Here is a 21587-nt window from a genome sequence, read left to right as displayed (position 1 = left end):
GCGAGAAATGGCACAAAATGTCATTCCTAACTATTCAGAATTTGTGTACTTACATATCCAGGAGCGTTTTGGGTCGTACAGTTTGTCAGAGGTGGCCACACTGTTTGGACATTCCCATCCCATAATATAAATGAATAAATAAAAATATTTTTAACATTGGTACAAAAAGATTGTGCATTCTTATGGTTTATTATCTGTAACACAGTACCTCATTCCAGAGACTGTGCATTATTATGGTTTATTATCTATAACACAGTTCCTCATTCCAGCAATGGAACAGTAATACTGAAATATGAATTAAAAAATCCGTTTCAATACATATTTTTATAGCAAGATGTGATTGTCCAGGTTTTTTGCAATTAACGTGACACTTATATCTCTAACTTGGTTATTTGATAAATCTGCTAGACAAAAATGTACAGTCTGTCTGTCAGTTGGTCTCCATGTAATAGATGCCCTATAATAACTGCCACATATTCATTTACATTTTTATAACAATAAGATCCTAACATTACATTATTCCAAAAGTCATTCCAATTAACTTTACTACTTTACGTATGTTTTACATTGTTGATTGCACTGCACATTGTTTAGTATTTTCTTGCACATTGAATAACACCATGTTCATTCATTAAATAGTACTTTTACCACTGAAAATTTGTCCTTTTTGCATGTGTCATTATTTTGATTTTACTTTTATTTTTCTTGACTAGCATTTGGCTTGAATCTCTGCCCATATGTATCCAGTAATTATGAAAAGTATAAAAACTTGTATTTCATAAATAATGATCATCTCAGAAATATCTTTGCAATGTCGCAGTTTCTGTGTGCGCATCCTACAGAAATTATGTTCACTTACCTTATGGTGATTTCTTCTTCTGCAGTCTGGTCCACATGCATGACCTGTTAAAATGAATAATGTGAATCTGCAGGAAAAGATGTAGTAGAACCTGAAGCATTACACCTTCCCTTTCATAGTGTTCTTTCAAATCTGTACACACTCTGAATCTCCTTTCCTCGTGTTGTTACATTAACCCTTTTGGGGCTCACTTTGCACTTGGTTTGCTAGACTTAAGCTTGTTACTGATAACATTATGATCTGTGCCGACACCTACTACAAGTGTTTATGCTGTATGTTCAACTGTAACATGGCAGTCTTCATGAATAATGTTGTCACTCTGGGTTTTTCGGTGAAGGAGTTTACACTTGAACTGGCTGGTTAGGGCACTGCTTGTCAGTCATTTAGGTTCAGCCATTTCTGAACTGTTGTACCCACTTATAAAAATTTCTACAGTTTTTACAACTTTGACCATAGTGTGGAAGCATTCAAGAAAAGATTTTACCTCCAAAAAGCAAAAGACAGATCGGTGAATGCTATTCAACTAATGTGGAAACCTCAAGCAGACATGCCATTGTCAAGTGCAATATTGAGGTTATAAACAAAACTGTTTTTGCCTGTCAGCTGTTCTCAGCTCCCTCCAAACTGTTTCATTTCTACATCAATTTTTTTTCAATTATTGAATGTTCCTCATAGTAGCCATAAGTGTATTTCCATTCCACAAGAACACATGAAGATACCAGAAACCCAAATAGACAAACTTTTAATCAAGAAATATGCATGTATTGATCAGTTGACAAATCTACATCTTCATACGTACTCTGCAAACCACTCCGAAATGTGAATCTAAGGGTTCTTCCCGTTGTACCAATTATTAGGGCTTCTTTTTCTGCTATTGTACAGCATTCACTGCTACTGGGTAAGATGGAGAATCATGTCATACACCTTGGTCCTCTACATCTACATACATAATCTAGCAACCACTGTGATGTGCATGGCAGAGGGTACTTAATATGGTACCCACTATAAGGCTACTTCCAATTTCAGTCACATACGGAGCGTGGGAAGAATAACTGCCTAAACCTCTGTATGTGCCATAATTACTCTAATTCGCCATCATACATCCCACTGGAGTTGTAAGGGGGGGAATGAAAAATATCTCAATTTTTCACTTAATAATGGTTCTCAAACTTCTTAAGTAGGCTTTTACAGGATAATCTTTGAGAGTCTCCCAGTTCAGATCTTTCAACATTTGTGACACACTCCTGTGTGTCAAACAAACCTGTGACAATTTGTGCTGCCCTCCCTTTGTGTACTTTCAGTGTTCTCTGTTAGTCCTGTTTGGTATAGGTCCCACACACTTGAGCAATATCCTGGGATGGGATGCACAAATAATTTGTAAGCAATCTCCTTTGTAGACTGCCTGCTTTTTCCCAGTGTCTTGCTAATGAACCTATGTTATTCATTACTGAGCCTATGTGATCATTCCATTATCCCTATAAATTGTCACACTCAGATATTTGTACAAATCAGCTGATTGCAGTTGTGTGACTCATTGATACTGAAATCATAAAATTGATCTTTTATGTGTTCTTTGAAGTATGCAATTTTAAATTTCTGAAAATTTAAAACAAGTTGCCAGTCTAGCACCTCTTTGAAATCAAATAAAGAGCTGACCATATATTTGTGTGTGTGTAAAATTGTATCATCTGCTAAACACAGAAAATGTTTTAGTTTTCAGTCAATTTTTTGTAATTTCAGCTGGTAGGAACCGATACTGTAACAAAGGATATTACTGTATCCTGCTACTACAGAATAATACTGCAGCAATAAAATACGAACGAGATAAATTATGAAAATAAAACTTCAGTTGCAAAGGAAATGTGCCCCATACAACAACAAAACACAGTGCTCAAAGAAGCATCTGCCACCAGTAAAATGTGTCAAAGGCTTTAGGAAGGTCGAGGCCTACTTCATTGGGTATTTGGACATGCGAACGTGCACTATAAGCCGAATTATGCACTGTAATATGGTTCACTAAATTACGATGCTCTTGGAGTATCCTCTGATGTCTTGTTTCTTTATGACACAATGTAAGATCTTTAAATGTCTTACTCATACGAACATACGAGCTTCATATGTCATCGTAGCTGCGCAAGAGTGGTGACGCCTGTTATCTGCCACTCTCTGGCAAGTGCTGAAACTGATTTCTTAAATCACAGAGCATTTGACTCTCATTTAAAAATCAACTCTTTGAGGATGAGCCATTTAGAAGAATTTCAAGCCCAGAAGATTACATTTGTGTGATGTATCCTAAAGTGTAACACGCACAAAAGAGATCAACATTATATGTGAAAGCTTGACTTCTCTTAGAGCTTCTTAATCTATAGGCAGTGGAGAGTGGGCGTGGTGATTATGATGATAAATAATCACTTGCACTCTTGTCACTTACTATGAATACTTTTATTCTTGCATAGAGCGCGTACTACAGAGAACTGATCTGGTAAAGATACAGTTGTTCTCGCTGCCAAAGGGTAGCGATATTATTGCGGGGTGAACCAGTGGTTCTCCATCCCCACAAATCTTAGAGACCAATATTATACGTGAAAACTTTGCTTTTCTTGTAGCAACACTGTGTATATTAATTTAATCCATTAACTTTTCCTATTTGTGTGTTCGTGCCACTTAACAGCAATGTTCCTGTTGGCTGACTACATCACACGTCCTATGCTCTGAATGTCCGCTGTCATCTGGTGGCGAGATCACGTGATGTGAGCTGTGACTGGTTTACAAAAGCGCATCACAATCTCGATTTCAGTGCTTTGGAAAGTAACGTGCGTTGTTTGGTGGAATTCGCATTTATACTTCTGTAATGCAAAAATGTGCAGTGTACATGTTGCTACACATCAAAGAACTATCCAAAAAGTGTTTTTTCTCCCCTCCTGAGTTTCATTTTCTATAGTGCCGAGGAATTCTACACCAGTGTGTTAAACCATAGCCATTCAAAGGATTTATTACTTTTACAGTTGCGAGGGAAAGTATACTTTTACTTAACATGGGAAAAGTGTATTTTCAACCAGGTGAAAATTTATTTTTAACAGGAAAATCTGGGAATTTTTTTTTTTTTTTTTTCCCTTGTCTGCATATACACCCTGAAAACGTCTGAGGTTACTATTGGAATTTATGTGCCAGGTTATTAATGTACAATATGAACAACAGGGGTTGGCATCACACACCCCTGGGGCACTCGGGAAGGCACTCGTGCTTCTGTTGATGATTCCTCATCCGAGATAACTTGCAGCACCCTCTCTACCAAGACTATCTCAATATCAGTTTTGTCTGGTATCCCATATATACTTTTGGTAATAATTGTTGGTGTAGTAGTGAGTCAAATATTTTTGGGATGTCAAGAAATGCTGCATCCGTGCACTTAACTCGATCTGTGGCTTTCATGTGAGAAAAGTCCAAGCTGGGTTTTGCGTGATCAATATTTTCTGAATCTGTGCTAGTGGGCATGGAGATCATGCTGTTTGAGATACCTCATTATAATCCAAGGTAATATATTCTCTACTAATTTATGACTGAGTTAGTCACATTGCACACTGTATTAAGATGATGTTAATATTTTTCCAACAACTGTAAATGAGGATAATGGTGATGGGGGTAGCCTGTGGGTCCTCCTGTGGAGTGTTTGACAAACGGCATGTGTGACATGTTTTCAGGTGACGGCACACGATGACCTAGATGTGGGTGTGAACGCCGAGGTGGAGTACGTGAAGACAGGTGCGGGCAACGGCTCTCAGTTCTTCCAGGTGGCACGTGACACAGGCTGGATCTCTGTGGCACGGGCCCCGGGCAGTGCCGGTGTGACGTACTTGCTGGGGGTGCGGGCGCGTGATCATGGCGTCCCGCCACGACACGCTGATGTCACTGTCACCCTGGTGGTCACCCCAGACAACCACCACAGCCCTGTCTTCAACACGCTTAGCTACCAGGTAAAGGTCTGACAGATGTCCTTAAATGTTTGAGAATACTGTACAACAGTTCCAAATTCAGTATGTGGCTGTTCAGATCTGTTGTAGTGAATAAATTACATGCATTCATTGAAACTGACTTAACATGTTAATTGAAACAAGCTCAACTGGAAGGACAACTTTTGCTTTATTCTTTCCCCATTTCCAGACTGAATAGGAAACATGTCAGCTTATTATATAATTATAATGTGTGTCATTCATATTTGTGAAAACTAATTGGTAAAGAGAAGAAAGAGTTGCAGTTTTTTCTGCATCAGGCAGGGGCAGCCACTTTATTCTGTCCACAAGATCAAATTGTAATAATAAAAGGAAGATTAGAGTTTAACATCCCGTCGATTTTGTGGTCACTTAGAAATGTGCACAAGAAAGAACAGAGAGGAAATTGACTATATCCCTATTTGAAGGACCCATCCTGGCATTCACCTTAATTAATTTATGGAAATGATGGGAAACATAAATATGGATAGCCAGATGGTGTTTGAAACCCCAGTTCTTCCAAGTGCAAGCATTAAATTCTGTCGCCTTACTTGCTCGTAATTGCAAAAGTTGTGGCAAAGCTATTGTTTTTATGTACCATGAGTCCTATTTATGTAAATAATACCATTGCTGTTTGTGTAATTATTCAGGAAAATAGTGTAGATTTCTGCTAGAAGAGTTGATGACCTGCCCTGTGTCAATACACTACAAAAGAGTCATTTTTGCCAATTCGTTTACAAATGGTCTCCTCAGCTCCTGCAGCGCCACACTCGTGTAGCCCACTGATGACTACAGTGCACATAGGCTTGTGCTGAAACAGTGGTACACATGTTCTGTAACTGGGTAACATCAGCATTCACCAGGTTAGCAGATGTTCCGCACATATAGACGTATAGCGACCCTCTCTATTTGATCAGCTGTTTTCATAAAGTGCAACATTGAAGGTAAAGGCTCTTCACATGCTCCATCATACCTTCAATGAGTGAGGAATACAGTCACCAAAGCTGTTAGTAAAGCTTTTCTGTACATCATTGGATCATCCTGTCACCAAATGCTAATGTCTCCTTATATTTTGAGTGGTTCACTGTAGACAGAATATCACACCATACTGTGTGGTAGTGAATGATAAATTTGAAGTTATGGGACACTTATCTGTCTTTCAAAGGCCGGGAGTTAGTCATAGCAGTAAAGGTTTAGCAATGCTAGAAATCCCATTTGTCAATGGTTACAGCAAAATAAAGGATTTTTTGGCATATCTTACAATAAATCACCACTAGTGACCATGTATAACAATAATGGAAATTCCTGGATGGAATAATATGTAAAATAAAGGAAGGCCAACAACTCACTGTAGTTGACTGATGTGTGGCACTTAGAAACATGAAGAGAAAACAGTATTCGCAATAGCGTTTTGAGTTCTTGCTTTTTCTCTAGTCAAAGTACACACACACACACACACACACACACACACACACACACACACGCACACACACACCTCTCAAAGACACACGCAGCAGTGGATGTGTGTATTTGAGTATCTCTGTGGTTGTGTGTGTGATGTGTGTACTTTTGCTAGAGCAAGATCAAGAGCTCAAAAGCTAGTGTGAATTTATTTATTTATTTTTATTTTTTATTTTACTTATTTATTTATTTATTTGCATGTGCCACATGCCAGTGACCTTGCCTTTGACAGGGCATGTAACTGTGATTTTCCTCCATACTTTATATTCTACACATTGCAGGAAACTGAAATTTCCCCCCCCCCCCCCACCCCCCCCCCCCCCACCCCCCCCGATGGTACTGAGTTTTCGATGGTACTGAGTTTTCCATTGTCCGATACATTTGCATTAAAAAGTTTTTCAGAACATCTATTTGTGTCCTTAATGACACGTAGTTCAGATTTTTATCCTTCTGTATGTACAGTTCCTCAGTTATGGCATCTCTTCTATGGCTTAATACTTTACGAAAAATACTAACTTCAAGCAGTAATGTGGGTATTAAAGAAAGCTACAAAGTCACAAAAACCAAACATAACTTAGTACGGCAAGAACAGTAAACAATCATACGTGTAGAGTAAAGTAGTATTACTGGCACACGGCAAGAATAGTAAACAATCATACGTGTAGAGTAAAGTAGTATTACTGGCACATTGATGAGCAGGAATGATGACCATTTCTTGTCCACAGGTCATAGTCCCTGAGAACGAGCCTGTGGGCTCGACCATCGTGACGCTATCGGCAACGGATGGTGACGAGGGCCCAAACGGGATGGTGCGCTACACCATCTCCAGTGGGAGCGAGTGTGAGGAGTTTGCTGTGAGCGCAGAGACGGGAGCAGTCACCATCCGCCAGCCGCTCGACTATGACTCGGTGCCCGAGTACCACCTCAACATAACTGCCAGCGACCTTGCCTTTGAACCGCGCCATGCCACTGCCACGCTGAGGGTGAGTACGGCTCTCAGGACACAGCAGCTGCTGCCAGCCTGCAGCTCTCCCTCTCTTTCTCTGTCTCACAGCTTTCTAGTATTTTGCCGTACAACTGTTAAATCAATTGATACACCTTGTTTCAGCAGCAGTGCATCATTTCTGTCCCAAAAAATGGATTATTTTTTGAGGAAAATATCTATCAGCCCATCACCAGTATATAAAGCAGAAATTTTAACATGGCATCTTTAGGTGGCAGGGTTTAAGAACTGTGGTTGTGTCAAATACTTGAATTACCTTGTTTACAATGCCAACATAGTCTAACATAAACAATCATGACACCACACAGCTGTGAAAGTTATCATCTTCTGATGATTGAAATGATTCTGATACCAATGTCAGCAAGCAATTGTGTAGTAGCTATCACAAAATGCATTGTGATGTGTGTTGTGTGTTGTTTTCTTTTTTTTTCTTATTTTAAAATGAATGAATAGAATATGTGTAGTTCATCACGAATTTTATTTATAACCCTCAGACATGAGAAGAGCTCGGCAATACCTGTTATCATGTGTCAGTTCTGCTTTCGCAGAAACACAGAACGCATGGGAGAGGGAGATGAGGCTTGTTTCCTTGCACAACTCCTCTTCCCTGTGATGGCCAAAGTTCTAGTTGTTTACACTCACAGCCAGCCGCCAGTTTATAGTGGCCACTCACTGCACTACAGCAGGTGGAAAACAAAACCTATCGGTGTGTTTTGACCGTGCCAAAATTCTTCCCTTAGTGTGCGGCTAGAGCTATTTTCAGCTCTGCTTCTGTGCTATAAGCGTCTTGCCACTTCTGCTTGTGGCATTGTCAAGCATTGGTAACTCGGTTGTGAAGATTGACGAAGGACTAAATTAATATACTGTGGATTTTTTCATTATCAATTTGGGTGAGAAAAGAAAAATAATGTCGAGAAACACCTCACATCAGAGACTCACTCAATTCCCTGGCGGAAAAATGCCGCTGCTTCATAGCACAAAACAGTCATGTAGTGAACACTTCAGTACACCCAAAAAAAGAAGGAAAGAGTATTTCAGAAAAAAAATTTTGAAGTTTTTGCAAAAACAAACATCTCAGTCAGAAAGCTTCCCAGTCAGTGATGTTCTTTTTAACAGTCAATTTCAAACCACTAAGGTTTTATCTTCAGATACCTATCATGAAATTTCTACATCAATTATTTAAAAACAGAAAAAAATCTGAATTTTGTCATAAATAGAAGTGACCTTCCAAAAATAGATATCAATTTTTCCAAAAATAAATGCTACATTTTCGGGTCCCTACTCATAACAAATGATTTGTGGTGCACTAGAGCACACGATTTCCGTAGCAGCTGTGAAACAATATCCAACGCCAACTCAGATGGAACTCCTGAGGAATTACATATGCTTTGCAGTCCATAACAGCAGTCCATACTTAAAGTGCCTGTAAACTGAAGACATTGCTTCTATAATGTTAAGAAATCACCATTGAAAACACATTGTCAGCTCTGTTTTATCCCTTCATAAAAGCTGTGTGCAAGATGTCTGTTTTTGGAAGGCAACAATCCTCCATTTGGATGCTCTCCTATTTACTTCCTGGCTTGCAACATAGCTTCAATCTGCCACTGCCAATAAGTGGATAGAAGTAAAGGAGAATAGCCATTTTGTTTTGTAATCAGATTGAGTTCCCAGAACTCGTATCCTGGACAAATGCTTAATCTCACTGCAGAGGTATATACAACCTTGCAGGATCTGGAATAGGTGACCTATGTTCCATTAGTGAATGTACTCATCTACTTGGTTTCTGTGTTTGCATTTCCGGCAGTCAAGGGAGCATATCCCTCTCCAGTCTATCCAGGACCCTCGATTTGCTCTAATATCTAGGGAAGGAAGTGGTGTTCAGTTTGACATCAGAACATGTGGGTATCTGGGATAACAGATTTGTAGACACAGCTTTCACATGTCAGTGGGAGGTTGAGTGCCTGGAATAAGCTGGTAATAAGCTGCAGTCCCTGAAGCATGTTACACAGTACAGACTCGGCTTTCTCCAGCCACAGGTGAAACAATCAACACCTGTCTCCTAACTGTGGGTCACTGTGTGCACTTTTAACCTATTTTAAATCTTTCATGCAATTACATTTTGGATAAATTCCTTTATTATTATGGTTATTGTCATTTTGAAGTAAAGTTAATATTTTGACTTTATGTAAATTGAGATGGTGGAGAGAACTTTTGTGATTTGTTTTTATCTGTAACCAGAAGCACAACAGTAGTTTGTATTTAAGCAGTAAGATTCCATGACTTGATGCCGCAACTGACGCTCTTCCTAAATTACCATTTGCAGGTGACTCTGACAGACGTGAACGACAACGCACCAGCATTCGAGCACGCCGAGTACTCGGCATCGGTGCGTGAGAATGCGCCAGCGGGCACGGCAGTGTTCACACTGCTCGCACATGACGCCGACTCGGCACGCTATGCTGTCGTGCGCTATTCCGTAGTGGGTGGTTCGGGACGCGACGCCTTCCGTTTGGACCCAGATACGGGCGTGCTCTACTCCCGTCGACCCTTCGACTACGAGCAGACCCAGCTGTACACACTCGACGTGCTCGCCGCTAATCCTGACTCACCCATGTATGGCTCCACCAAGGTCAGTAATCTGGACATATTGAGTGAGAGGGACACTATTTGAGAGATGCCAGGACTGTTGCTCTAGTACGGCAATCAGTTTCCTCGTCTGACTCTGCCCAGCTGAGCTATCATTGTGCCCCCTAACTAATTCAATGTTGTTGAGAGTTTAAAACACAAAACTGCCTCTTCTGTTCATATCATCTGCCTGTCTTTTCCCTCTGTTCTGTCAGCAGCTTTCCATATTTACACACTGACTGCAGCTGGCAGGCTTCGACTGCAGAAGAGCATCGAACCCCCTGCCATACTGAAAAATCGACATAATTTCCATGGCGGTTTGACAACCAAAGAAACCCAGGACATATAGTGATTGTAAAAGTCACAGTATTAACCCTTTACACTATTAAACTTACAGTTAAGTGGAGTATAAGCAGTCATCGCTAGAATTTTGTGAGAATTCCATGTAGCGTCTTGTTTCCTAATGTAATCACCTTGCAACTCGGTGGGCTGTAAAATAACTAGCACATTTCTTAGATTGACGCTTAATTCCTAATCACTACTAATCCAATTAGGAGAGTGACACCCACTTGTAAGCAACAGTACACAAAAAACAGCATCAGTGGCACTGTAAAAGCATGCAACTGCTGTGCAAAATGCTGAACGCACCTAAATAATATACTGTACTGAATCACAGCATTTAAAAACAATGAAAATCATTGCTTTCAGTCTGGAAAACTGGCAAATTCCCACATTGTATCTAACACTGCAGACTATTTCTACAACACATTATTGCTATCCAATACATAAGTGTTTGTTCTGGAATGTCATCATTGATCATTACTGAGTGATAATGAGTGAACACTACCATAAGCTCCCACAGTGGTGGGTGAAGACCTTGATGTATTGGTTGCAGTCAAACACCAGAACGAGAATGTCAGCAGACATAATGTATAAATAAGACATACCATATTGTGTTGTACTGCCTCACATGTGACACACGTAGCTGCTGCTGTTGTCTTCCCTCTGCCTGAGAGTGAGAGGGTGAGGAGAGGAGATGCTGTGTGCAGGTGGTGGTGCACGTGACGGGGGAAAACGAGTTCTACCCACACTTCGTGCAACCCGTATTCCACCTGGACGTCTCCGAGTCTGCTGAAGTGGGCACAAGTGTCGGCACCGTGCGTGCCACAGATGAGGATGCAGGCGATGACGGGCACGTCTTCTACCTGTTCGTGGGCGCCAGCAATGACCGAGGCTTCAGCATCGTTGCCACCACGGGTGAAATCCGAGTGGCGCGCCGCCTCGACCGCGAGACACAGAGCCGTGCCGTCCTCACTGTGCTGGCCAAGAACCGTGGCTCCATCCGTGGCAATGACACTGACGAGGCCCAGGTAAGCTGCCTTCAGTATCGCTTTGGGGGTAGTGTCAGGATCGGGTGTGGAGCCCTTAAGTTCAGATGTGGGAAGAAACTGCACAACTTCTAACGACTTTCTCTTGCAGAGAACTGCTTACGCAGTTGATCTAAAATACGAGTGTGTCGTCTGAAGCTCCCAAAATGTATTAGGATTCAGGAACTTCCTTTAGAATGTAATTGGATAGATAAAAAATCTACTTACCAAGCAGCAGCAGGGGAACATGCGTGCAAAGGTATTTAAATGTGCAAGCTTTTGGAACCAGTGGCTCCTTCTGGCAGAAGGGTTGAAAGAAAAAGAAGAGGTGTGCAGGGGAAACCTCACCAGTCCTTTTCCTTCACCTCTCTTCCTTCATTTTCAACCCTTCTACCAGAAGAAAAAACCACTGGCTCCAAAAGCTTGAAAATTTAAATACCTTTCTATGTGTGTTCTCCTGCCACTGCTTGGTGAGATGTTTTACCTATTCAATTACAAAAGATGTTCAAAAACTGATTATTTTCATTGATACAGGAAGCGTCTTTGGCTTTCTAGCAATTTAATGAACAGTTGGGGACACAATCTTTGGAAATATTGTTTTATGTCTTGTCTTCAGTGCTTCGATCAGAGTGACCTCACCTCTACTCAGTAATCAAATTATTTGCAGTGTTTCAGACATTTAATTGTGGTTTTGAGGATGCTCCCTGTTTCTGGTTGACCGTATCAATTGTTTACAGATAGGACAAACTAGGAGGACTGGTGTGCACCATATGTGCGTAAAGGGGAATTCTCAGGCCAATCTGCACTCATTATTCACCAATTTAAACTAGACTAAATTAAAACAACAAAAGCTTTGTTTCTTCTAGGTCTCACAATTACTCATTGAGAAGCAGATGGCTCTTACCTCTCAGGTGACATACGAGTATTGAAAAGGAATTCAAAGTGTCACAGCTCACAATGTGAATAGCCTTGTAAAAATCAGTTAAATGTAGCCTTATTGACAAGACATTTAAGTGAGTATTTGAAAGCAAGAGTGCAGTTCCTGTAAACCGAAAGTCTCATTTTGTCAAGAAGAGAATTTTGCCTAAACTCTTCATCATATGGGGTCAGTTCTTACTTCTTACAGAAAAAGTCTATGGAAAGTTGTAGATGGAGGCTTGAGTTGCACTGGTGTCAATAACCATCTGTTCGAGTTGGTATGTGACAGCTGATTATTTCATTATGACTGGGTTCCAAGCTGTGTAACTGTGGCAGTGATTGTAGTTTATGGACACTCTGCATCTAGCCCAGGTCTCCTCTTCTTTCAGGACATTACTCGGCTGAAAGGATGCCAACTTTCTACCAATGGAGAATTCCTGCAGGCATTCAATGAATACGGACAGTTTCCACAGCGAATTTAGGAAAAACAGTGTGGTGAGTGATTGTGAAAAATGCAGGCAGTGAAAATTATTTTCCATTCTGACAGAAGGAATGAGGTGAGGCTCAAACGTGTGCCCAGTTTGGACTAGGGCCGCAAAAATAGGGGTAAGATTTGACTCGTTTCCTTTGTCACCATGACTGATTAATCGAGCTGTCGAATATAAACCTTACAGGAAATAAAATGACGGCACCAACATCCTGGAAGTACAAATTATAAAGATGACCATTGAGGTTCAGCACTTACCAAGTGTCGGCTATCGACAAGTGAGGTAGTGGTAACTGTTCAGAAGATTCAGTCAGGGACAGTGTTCTCAGTTTGTGGCAAACTGAGCATATTTTGCTGGTTGTGAACTGCCACTAGTTCCAAATACACTGTGGTGCTAGAATATCTCACCTGTTAATTTTTCATGGGTAAATAAATTCCACAATGGGAGACTTGTTAAAATACTTGGATGCTTCGGACAACTGGCTTGGGATGTCAATTGAACCTATTCGTATCAGACACTATTTCAAAGGGAAGTGATAAGTCACAGGAAGTCAGTACGCAATGCCTCAGTAGACAGTGTCATTGACAAATTGCAGGAGGTAGGTATAGGATTTGTGACATGTCTGTAGACAACTGCGGCAGTGGGTATAGGATTTGTGATGAGTCTGCAAACAACTGCAATTATAACAAGTGAGAAAGTTTGCAGTTTCAAGACGAGTACAGAAGTAGGTTACTGGATAAAGCAATTTTGGTGATCTGTACACTAATAAAAGATTAATACTGCTAACTTTTGAGTGTTTTGCAGACAGTGAAGACAAGCCTCAGTAGACAACATCGAAAACCACCCTCGTATGGTAAATGCCTGTAGCAATATTAGATTTTGTGCCAGGGCGATGTTGACATTTGTTCTCTTTTGCTGCAGGTGATCATCTCCATCCAGGATGGCAACGACCCGCCAGAATTCGAGCGAGAAGTGTACGAAGCGGAGGTGTCGGAAGGGGCAGCGCCAGGCGCCCTGGTGGCCACTGTGCGCGCCACTGATAGTGATGTGCGGCCTCACAACAACCACTTCTCCTACTCGATCATCGCTGGCAACGCTCAGCACGCCTTCAAGGCAAGTCATTTAGTGTTATATGACTCTCTTGCCTTTGTGCGTACTGTACTGGTCACAACTGTGACAAATGAATGGTCCATCAGTGCTGGTAAGCCCAAGTCAATACTCTTAAGCAAACTACCTAATGTTACAGTTCCATTATCTACACACACTGTATAGCTTGTGCTCTGGAAGTGAAGGCTGAGGTGAATGAGTGGAATGTTACCTCTTTGTCTGCATATAATGGGGCAAAACCTGCAGCTTACAAGTGCAGTGTTCTTCATGTTTAGCATGTTTTTCATCTTCTTCTCAAAAACATTCAGTAAACTTTGTAATAACCATTGTATTACTACACTCTTTTTTATGAGGATACTGTAAGTTTTTGATCTGATGTTTTTGGTAGTTAAAAAGCTGTAAGAATAAATTGCAAGACATTCACCTATTTCCATACCACAATGTGTATAACTGTCTAGGATATCTTGTACCACCAGTTATGAATATTATGTGGGCAACTCCGAGGGGAAAATATGTCAGAAATAATGGCACATGTTTATCATTTCACGTCCTGGTTTTCCAGATGCCCATTGTCTCAACAAAACAAATACCTTTCAATACTACCTCCTAAATGACTTGTGCCACATAAAGCTGTATGATGACGTTCTTAAATTTCCCCTAGTGGCCAAACATTAAAAAAGTTGGGACACAAGCTACTGATGTACCCTGCTGGAATTTTTGTCTCCTTTGTGCATCAAGTGCATTGTAGGTGTAGTTGTAGATGGATTCAGTGCTTTGTGGGGAGGTTAGATGAAGGTGTCCTGGTATGATGATCTGACAATTTTGACACCCCACCAGAAGGCACGGACATAGACAACAGCCACTAGGCAGCACCTCTATAATGTGCGAGCACTGCTGTCATCATCATCACTATGCGCAGGCTACACCTGCCGCATCAGCCTATCGGTGCTCACGGTGGTCCTATAAAGCCGGCAGCACAGGGGCCCAGCCTGCAGTTGTGTTAAGACATTGCTCGTGATCATTTGCCTATTCATCGTGCTGTAGTCGCTGATAGTTGCTACATCTAGGTATACGATTTGGTTTTGCTCTCTGGTCTCGGTATTTCGCTGTATGATGCGTGTTGTCAGTCATCCCTGTTGTGGATGTCCGCGTTGTATTGGTGATTCCCCATTAACGCCCTTTGGCCGGAGTGCTCTGGGCTCCCTCGAGTCCAGTTACTAGAGATATCGGTGACAATGAAACAGTAGAGATGAGTATCTAAACATATACAAATAAAAACAAAGATGAGGTGACTTACCGAACAAAAGCGCTGGCAGGTCGATAGACACACAAACAAACACAAACATACACACAAAATTCAAGCTTTCGCAACAAACTGTTGCCTCATCAGGAAAGAGGGAAGGAGAGGGGAAGACGAAAGGAAGTGGGTTTTAAGGGAGAGGGTAAGGAGTCATTCCAATCCCGGGAGCGGAAAGACTTACCTTAGGGGGAAAAAAGGACAGGTATACACTCGCACACACACACATATCCATCCACACATACAGACACAAGCAGACATATTTAAAGACCAACATCTTTAAATATGTCTGCTTGTGTTGTATGTGTGGATGGATATGTGCGTGTGTGCGAGTGTATACCTGTCCTTTTTTCCCCCTAAGGTGAGTCTTTCCGCTCCCGGGATTGGAATGACTCCTTACCCTCTCCCTTAAAACCCACTTCCTTTCGTCTTCCCCTCTCCTTCCCTCTTTCCTGATGAGGCAACAGTTTGTTGCGAAAGCTTGAATTTTGTGTGTATGTTTGTGTGTCTATTGACCTGCCAGCGCTTTTGTTCGGTAAGTCACCTCATCTTTGTTTTTATATATAATTTTTCCCACGTGGAATGTTTCCTTCCATTATATAAACATATACAAACCTACTGCTTAGCGTGGTTGATTCCAAACACAAGAACAACCTTGTCACCAAACGAGTGCTGCCAAAAACCTAATCTGTTGTGCAGAGATGTTCCCTTTTTATATGCTGTGGTGCATTACTGACCTGTGTACCAGTTCTACTGAATTCTCCAATCATAATTCAGATGCACTCCTGCCCAGTGCACAGTGGACGACACAAGAGCTGAGTCAACTGTCGGCTTGTCGATAGGTGGACCCGGCGACAGGCGTAGTGGAGACCACATCGCGGCTGGACCGTGAGGTGACGCCGGCGTACGCACTGGTCGTGGGAGCCATAGACACGGGCACGCCACCGCAGACGGGCACTGCGACTTTGCGTGTGCGGGTCACCGATATAAACGACAACGGGCCACAACTGGCCGCTGACGCGTCACGAGGTTATGTGTCTGAAAATGAACCTGCGGGTACGTCCGTAATGACGCTGACTGCTACCGACCCCGACCTGCCACCCAACGGAGCGCCCTTCGCCTACAGTGTGGTGGGTGGCCGCCACCGTGACCTCATCTCTGTCGAGCGTCACTCGGGGCTCGTCCGCACGACACGTCCACTGGACCGGGAGGCCACGCCGGAACTTGACATAATTGTGAGTACATCTCTTATCTTGCCTCTTTCTCATACCTGTTTACACCTACGACTTTGCCTTATATAATTTATAATTTATTTTACAATTTCAGTTTTCCAGGAGCAATTTTTTTGTTAAATGGATAAGGGGATATACAAAAGAATATAAGAAAAAGGAATATGTGCTGAAATGGAATGCCAGAAATCTTAAGACAGAATGAAATGGAATGCAAATTTTCTCTGGCAGGGACCAGTGTCTTAAGTAACATGATGGAAATCAGTTTGCCGGAATAGTAGTGAAATATAATAAGGAAGAAAATAACTAATGTGGTACAGGACATCATAAGTATAGCTATAGTAGAGGTGAAGAACCTGTGTATGACTCACGACTCAGGAAATTGTCGATCTCACGGAAGAAAGGAGAAAATCGTACAACTGTGGAAGGACCATTGCATTGTGAGCTGCTTAGGAATGAATTTAATAGGATGTGCAAACAGGATAAATGAGAATGGAAGAGAGAAGTGTGTTGAAAGAGATATGTTTGTAGGAAGATTGACATAGAATACAGGAAAGTTCAATGTAGTTTCGGGAAAGTAGAATGTAAAGGTGGTAACCTACAAGCTGCAGGTAGGAAACCTCTATTAAATGTGGGAGAAAGTTCAAATGGTACTTAGAAGGCTTATATGGTGAAGTCTCGCAGTTTGATAGGAGAGGAGCAGGGAGTTTGGCTGAGCACCAAATGACTCAGTCTCAAATAAGTCACCAGAAAGTGATTATTTGCCTAAACAGCTAACTGAAATCTGTGGGTGATTTGGGAACTAGAAGGTTATTTGGGTTAATGTCAGATATCTGTGAAACAAGTGACTTACTATCAGGTTTTCAGGAAACATCACCATCACTGTACTGAGGAAGGGACTTTTGGATGAACACACAAACTGTCAGATGATTAATGTGACAAGCCACATTTGTGAAGTGTTGATCAAAATAGTATACAGTAGGATAAGAACAAAAATTGAAATTGTAATGTGCAAAGATCGGTTTGATCTCAGGGAGTGAAAAGGTGCCAGAGAAATAATTCTGACATTGTTGTTGGTGATGGAAGGAAGATCCAAGAAAAATCAGGACATCTTCTTAGTATTTACTAATGAAGAGAATATTCATAATTCTTAGACAATTGAGGGTGAAATACAAAGAAAAGCAAATTATTTGCAACACCTACAAAACCCAAGTGGGTGTAATAAAAGTGGAAGTTCAAGAAGACCAATTTGTGTCAAGAAGAGAGTAAGTCAAGGGTGTAAGCTACCACTACTACCATTCAGATTGTACACTGAAGAAGCAATAAATGAAATGAAAGAAAGTTTTGGATGAAGATGAAAAGTTCTAGGGGAACACATTCCAGTTTAGATTAGATTAGATTTACTTTCATTCCAATTGATCCGTAGTGAGGAGGTCCTCCAGGATGTGGAACATGTCAGAAAAACAACAATACATGACAAATATTTACAACTAAAACAAATAAGCTAATGTACCATTCCACAGGTCCCAAGTGGAATGATCGTCATTTTTTAATGAACTCTATATGAAAGTTATTTTACAAATACTAATGCACTGAATTTAAAATAAAAAAGTTCTTTATTTATTTATAAGGTAATAAACATAAAAAAGTGCTAGAAAGAATAGATAAGGAATGAAGTCTGTGGAAGACCCATGGAAGAAAAAACGACAGGTTAATGCAACATCTGCTAGAGCATCAGCCAGCCAGCCAGCTGGAGAGGGGGGGCAGGGGGAGGGGGAGGGGAAAGGATATTCAGGAGACAGCAATCCTAAAATATGAAAACCAGACTATAGGGGATGTTGGATCCAGTAGTTACGTAGAGCTTAAATGATTGGCACGTGCTAAGAAAAAAGATGGAGGACAGCATCGAAAACAGTATTAATAATAGGGGGGAAAAAAACAGCTTTTCGATAACTTTTACTTTTGTTGTAAAACAAGTACTAAATGCTTGGCTGAGTGAGTAACTCAGTTTTCATTTCTCAGTTATATTTCTCCATCAGCAGGTGATAATACATCAAAAAATGTTTTGCATCACCCTGGATACAGTCCCTTTAATTGTTCAGAGATGTCACTAAACATGCCCAAAGATGTAAACAACCATGCATGAACACTGCCTATTTGATGAAGGGGGTCCAGCAGCCGATAAGTTCTAGTCATTCCATCAGGAAGGAGGTACACGGCTCTTGTTGTCTGTAGTTCAACCATGCCTAGATGGTCGATACTGCGGCTTGATTGCGTCCACATTGTTACTTTGTGCAAGGAAGGGCTCTCAGCAAGATAAGTGTCCAGGCGTCTTGAAGTGAACCAAAGCGGACATGGAGGAGATACAGAGAGACAGGAACTGTCGATGACATGCCTCATTCAGGCCGCCCGAGGGCTACTACTGCAGTGGACGACCGCTGTCTATGGATTATGGCTCAGAGGAACCCTGACAGCAACGCCACCATGTTGAATAATGCTTTTTGTGCAGCCACAGGACGTCGCTTTATGACTCAAACTGTGTGCAATAGGCTGCATGATGTGCAACGTCACTCCTGACGTCCATGGCGAGGTCCATCTTTACAACCACGACACCATGCAGGGGGTTACACATGGGCCCAACAACATGCCAAATAGACCGCCCAGGATTGGCATCACGTTCTCTTTACCAGTGAGTTTTGCATATGCCTTCAACCAGACGATCATTGGAGATGTGTTTGGAGGCAACCTGGTCAGGCTGAAAGCCTTAGACACACTGCCCAACGAGCGCAGAAGGTGGAGGTTCTCTTCTGTTTTGGGATGGCACTACGTGGGACCGACTTACGCTTCTGATGGTCATGGATATCACCGTTAATGGCAATCCTCCGATCGATAGTGCAACCATATCGGCAGCATATTAGCGAGGCAGTCTTCTTCATGGATGACAATTTGCACCCCCATCATGCACATCTTTTAAATGACTTCCTTCAGAATAACGACATCTCTCGACTAGAGTGGCCAGCATTTTCTCCAGACATGAACCCTATCGTACATGCCTGGGATAGATTGAAAGGGCTGTTTATGGACAACATAACCCACCAGCCACTCTGAGGGATCTACGGTGAATCACCATTGAGGAGTAGGACAATCTGGACCGACAGAGCCTTGATGAAGTTGTGGATAGTATGCCATGACAAATACATGCATGCATCAATGCAAGAGGATGTGCTACTGGGTGTTAGAGGTACCGGTGTGTACAGCAATATGGACAACCACCTCTGAAGGTCTCGCTGTATGGTGGTACAACATGCAATGTGTGATTTTCATGAGCAATAAAAAGGGCAGATGATGTTTATGTTGATCTCTATTCCAGCTTTCTGTACAGGTTCCGGAATTCTCGGAACTGAGGTGATGCAAAACTTTTTATATATATATATATATATATATATATATATATATATATGTGTGTGTGTGTGTGTGTGTGTGTGTATATATATATATATATATATGTGTGTGTGTGTGTGTGTGTGTGTAATTGTGATAAGTGTGGAAGATTGACATCATTCTCTTAGCGTGGGGCTTGCCATGTTAGCTCATTCGAGAGAAATAGTTTGCATGTTACATGCCTACTTAGAGACTGAAAAATTTAGTGGTAGTCAGCTGCTGGGCTTTGAATATAGATAAAAACACCATTATGAGAATTTGCAAGGAAGTGTTCAAGATAGAAAAGGAAACTGGAGAAACATCTAGACTGAAAAACATGGTGAAAAAAATATTGTATGGATAAGCAGATTACAAGATTTATATTATATGAGAATTTTCCTCCATAATTACCAATATACATTCACTTGCAGAGGTTACGGTTCGTTATCATGTTTATAATTATTATCACAGAAAGGAACATCCAACACTGCAAGTTATTGGTCACACTGAACAAAACAGGACTTTTTCAGGCAGTTGCAAGCGGTTATTCTCCATTTTACACAACCTAGGGTTTCACTGTGGGAATTTCTGTAGCTGTAAGTTCTTAATGCAGAGGTTGGTTGGTAATTTCTGGTCATGTTGTCAAGCAGGGCTGGACAGATGAAACTACCAAAGGAATAATGGCAATGTCTTCCAGCAATTGGGGCAGAACTGGAACTCTATGAGAGTTTTGTAATATGAGGTAATTTCAGTTAAATATGATGCATGCAGGCATCTTGCTAGGTTTCCTCCCAAATGGCCTCCTGATTTTTAAATCAAAGAAAACAGGAAATGAAACTTCTGTCAGATTAAAACAATGTACCAGGCCACCACTTGAACATATGACCTCTGCCATCTGCAGGCAAATGCTCTATCATGGCTACATTTGTTTGTTTGAAAGGACCCATCATCACACAAATACCGAAATAGGGTTTGAAATGTGTGTGATGTGGTCCATGTCTGTGAGGGTACTTGTTTTGGTATTGCTGTGCTGCCTCTCAATTGTTTCCATTTGCTTGGCCATACGCAAACACCATCTCGGCTTGTTACTGGTGTGAATGCTAGACCATTTTGCTGCTTACAGTACACTGCATCAATAACACAGCCTGCAACACAAAAGGAACACACGGCACATGACCAGAGGAACTTTCATTTGTCAGCACCATCTACCACGGCAACAATAAATTTCCGGATTAACCATTTCCTCCTTTCCCTTTGTCTATAGGTGCCTTGTCAACAATAACTCAATGGTAAAAAGCATTAACTAGAACTATTGTTGACAGTTTTCCCAGATTTGCTATTACTGATTCTATGAACCACTTTGTAAGTGTAACATGGTTTTTTTCTTCATGATAATTTCCTACATTCATAATGAATTTTGCACTCTGCAGCAGAAGGTGCACAGATATGAAACTTCCTGGCAGATTAAAACTGTGTGCCGGACGAGGACATGAACGTGGGATCTTGAAGTTTGGAAGGCAGGAGATGAGGTACCAGTAAAAGTAAAGCTGTGAAGAGAGGTCATGAGTCACGAGAGGTCACTAGTCAAGTACCTCAGCCGATAGAGCATTTGAGTAAAAATCTCTCGGTGTACATGCCGCGTCAATTCAGACAATCCTCAGTGAATGGTTGACGTGTCTCATCTGCATCTGTTCATCATCAGTGAGTGGGCAGGAATTCTTGGTAACCACATACTAGGACTGCTTATTATTCCACAGTGCCTCAAAAGAGGAACATACCAGGACTTCCTGCGGAAAACTCTGTCTGGGCTGCTTGAGACTGTGC

The 21587-nt window shown here is 41.4% G+C and overlaps 1 protein-coding gene across 1 annotated transcript in view; it reads left to right on the top strand.

Annotated features, from left to right (window-relative positions):
• The window catches only part of LOC124619827 (cadherin-related tumor suppressor), a 300923-nt gene that overhangs the window by 143546 nt on the left and 135790 nt on the right, over nt 1-21587 (top strand). Inside the window, exons 9-14 of the mRNA XM_047146436.1 lie at nt 4561-4833; nt 7035-7292; nt 9636-9941; nt 10987-11307; nt 13632-13823; nt 15957-16349. Of these exons, the coding sequence (XP_047002392.1) occupies nt 4561-4833; nt 7035-7292; nt 9636-9941; nt 10987-11307; nt 13632-13823; nt 15957-16349 (1743 nt within the window). The remainder of the gene's footprint in view (nt 1-4560; nt 4834-7034; nt 7293-9635; nt 9942-10986; nt 11308-13631; nt 13824-15956; nt 16350-21587) is intronic.

This window comes from Schistocerca americana, chromosome 6 (genome assembly GCF_021461395.2).
Source record: "Schistocerca americana isolate TAMUIC-IGC-003095 chromosome 6, iqSchAmer2.1, whole genome shotgun sequence".
NCBI classification, from domain to species: domain Eukaryota; kingdom Metazoa; phylum Arthropoda; class Insecta; order Orthoptera; family Acrididae; genus Schistocerca; species Schistocerca americana.
Note: the sequence above shows the minus strand (reverse complement) of the source record. Positions and strands in the feature narration are given on the sequence as shown.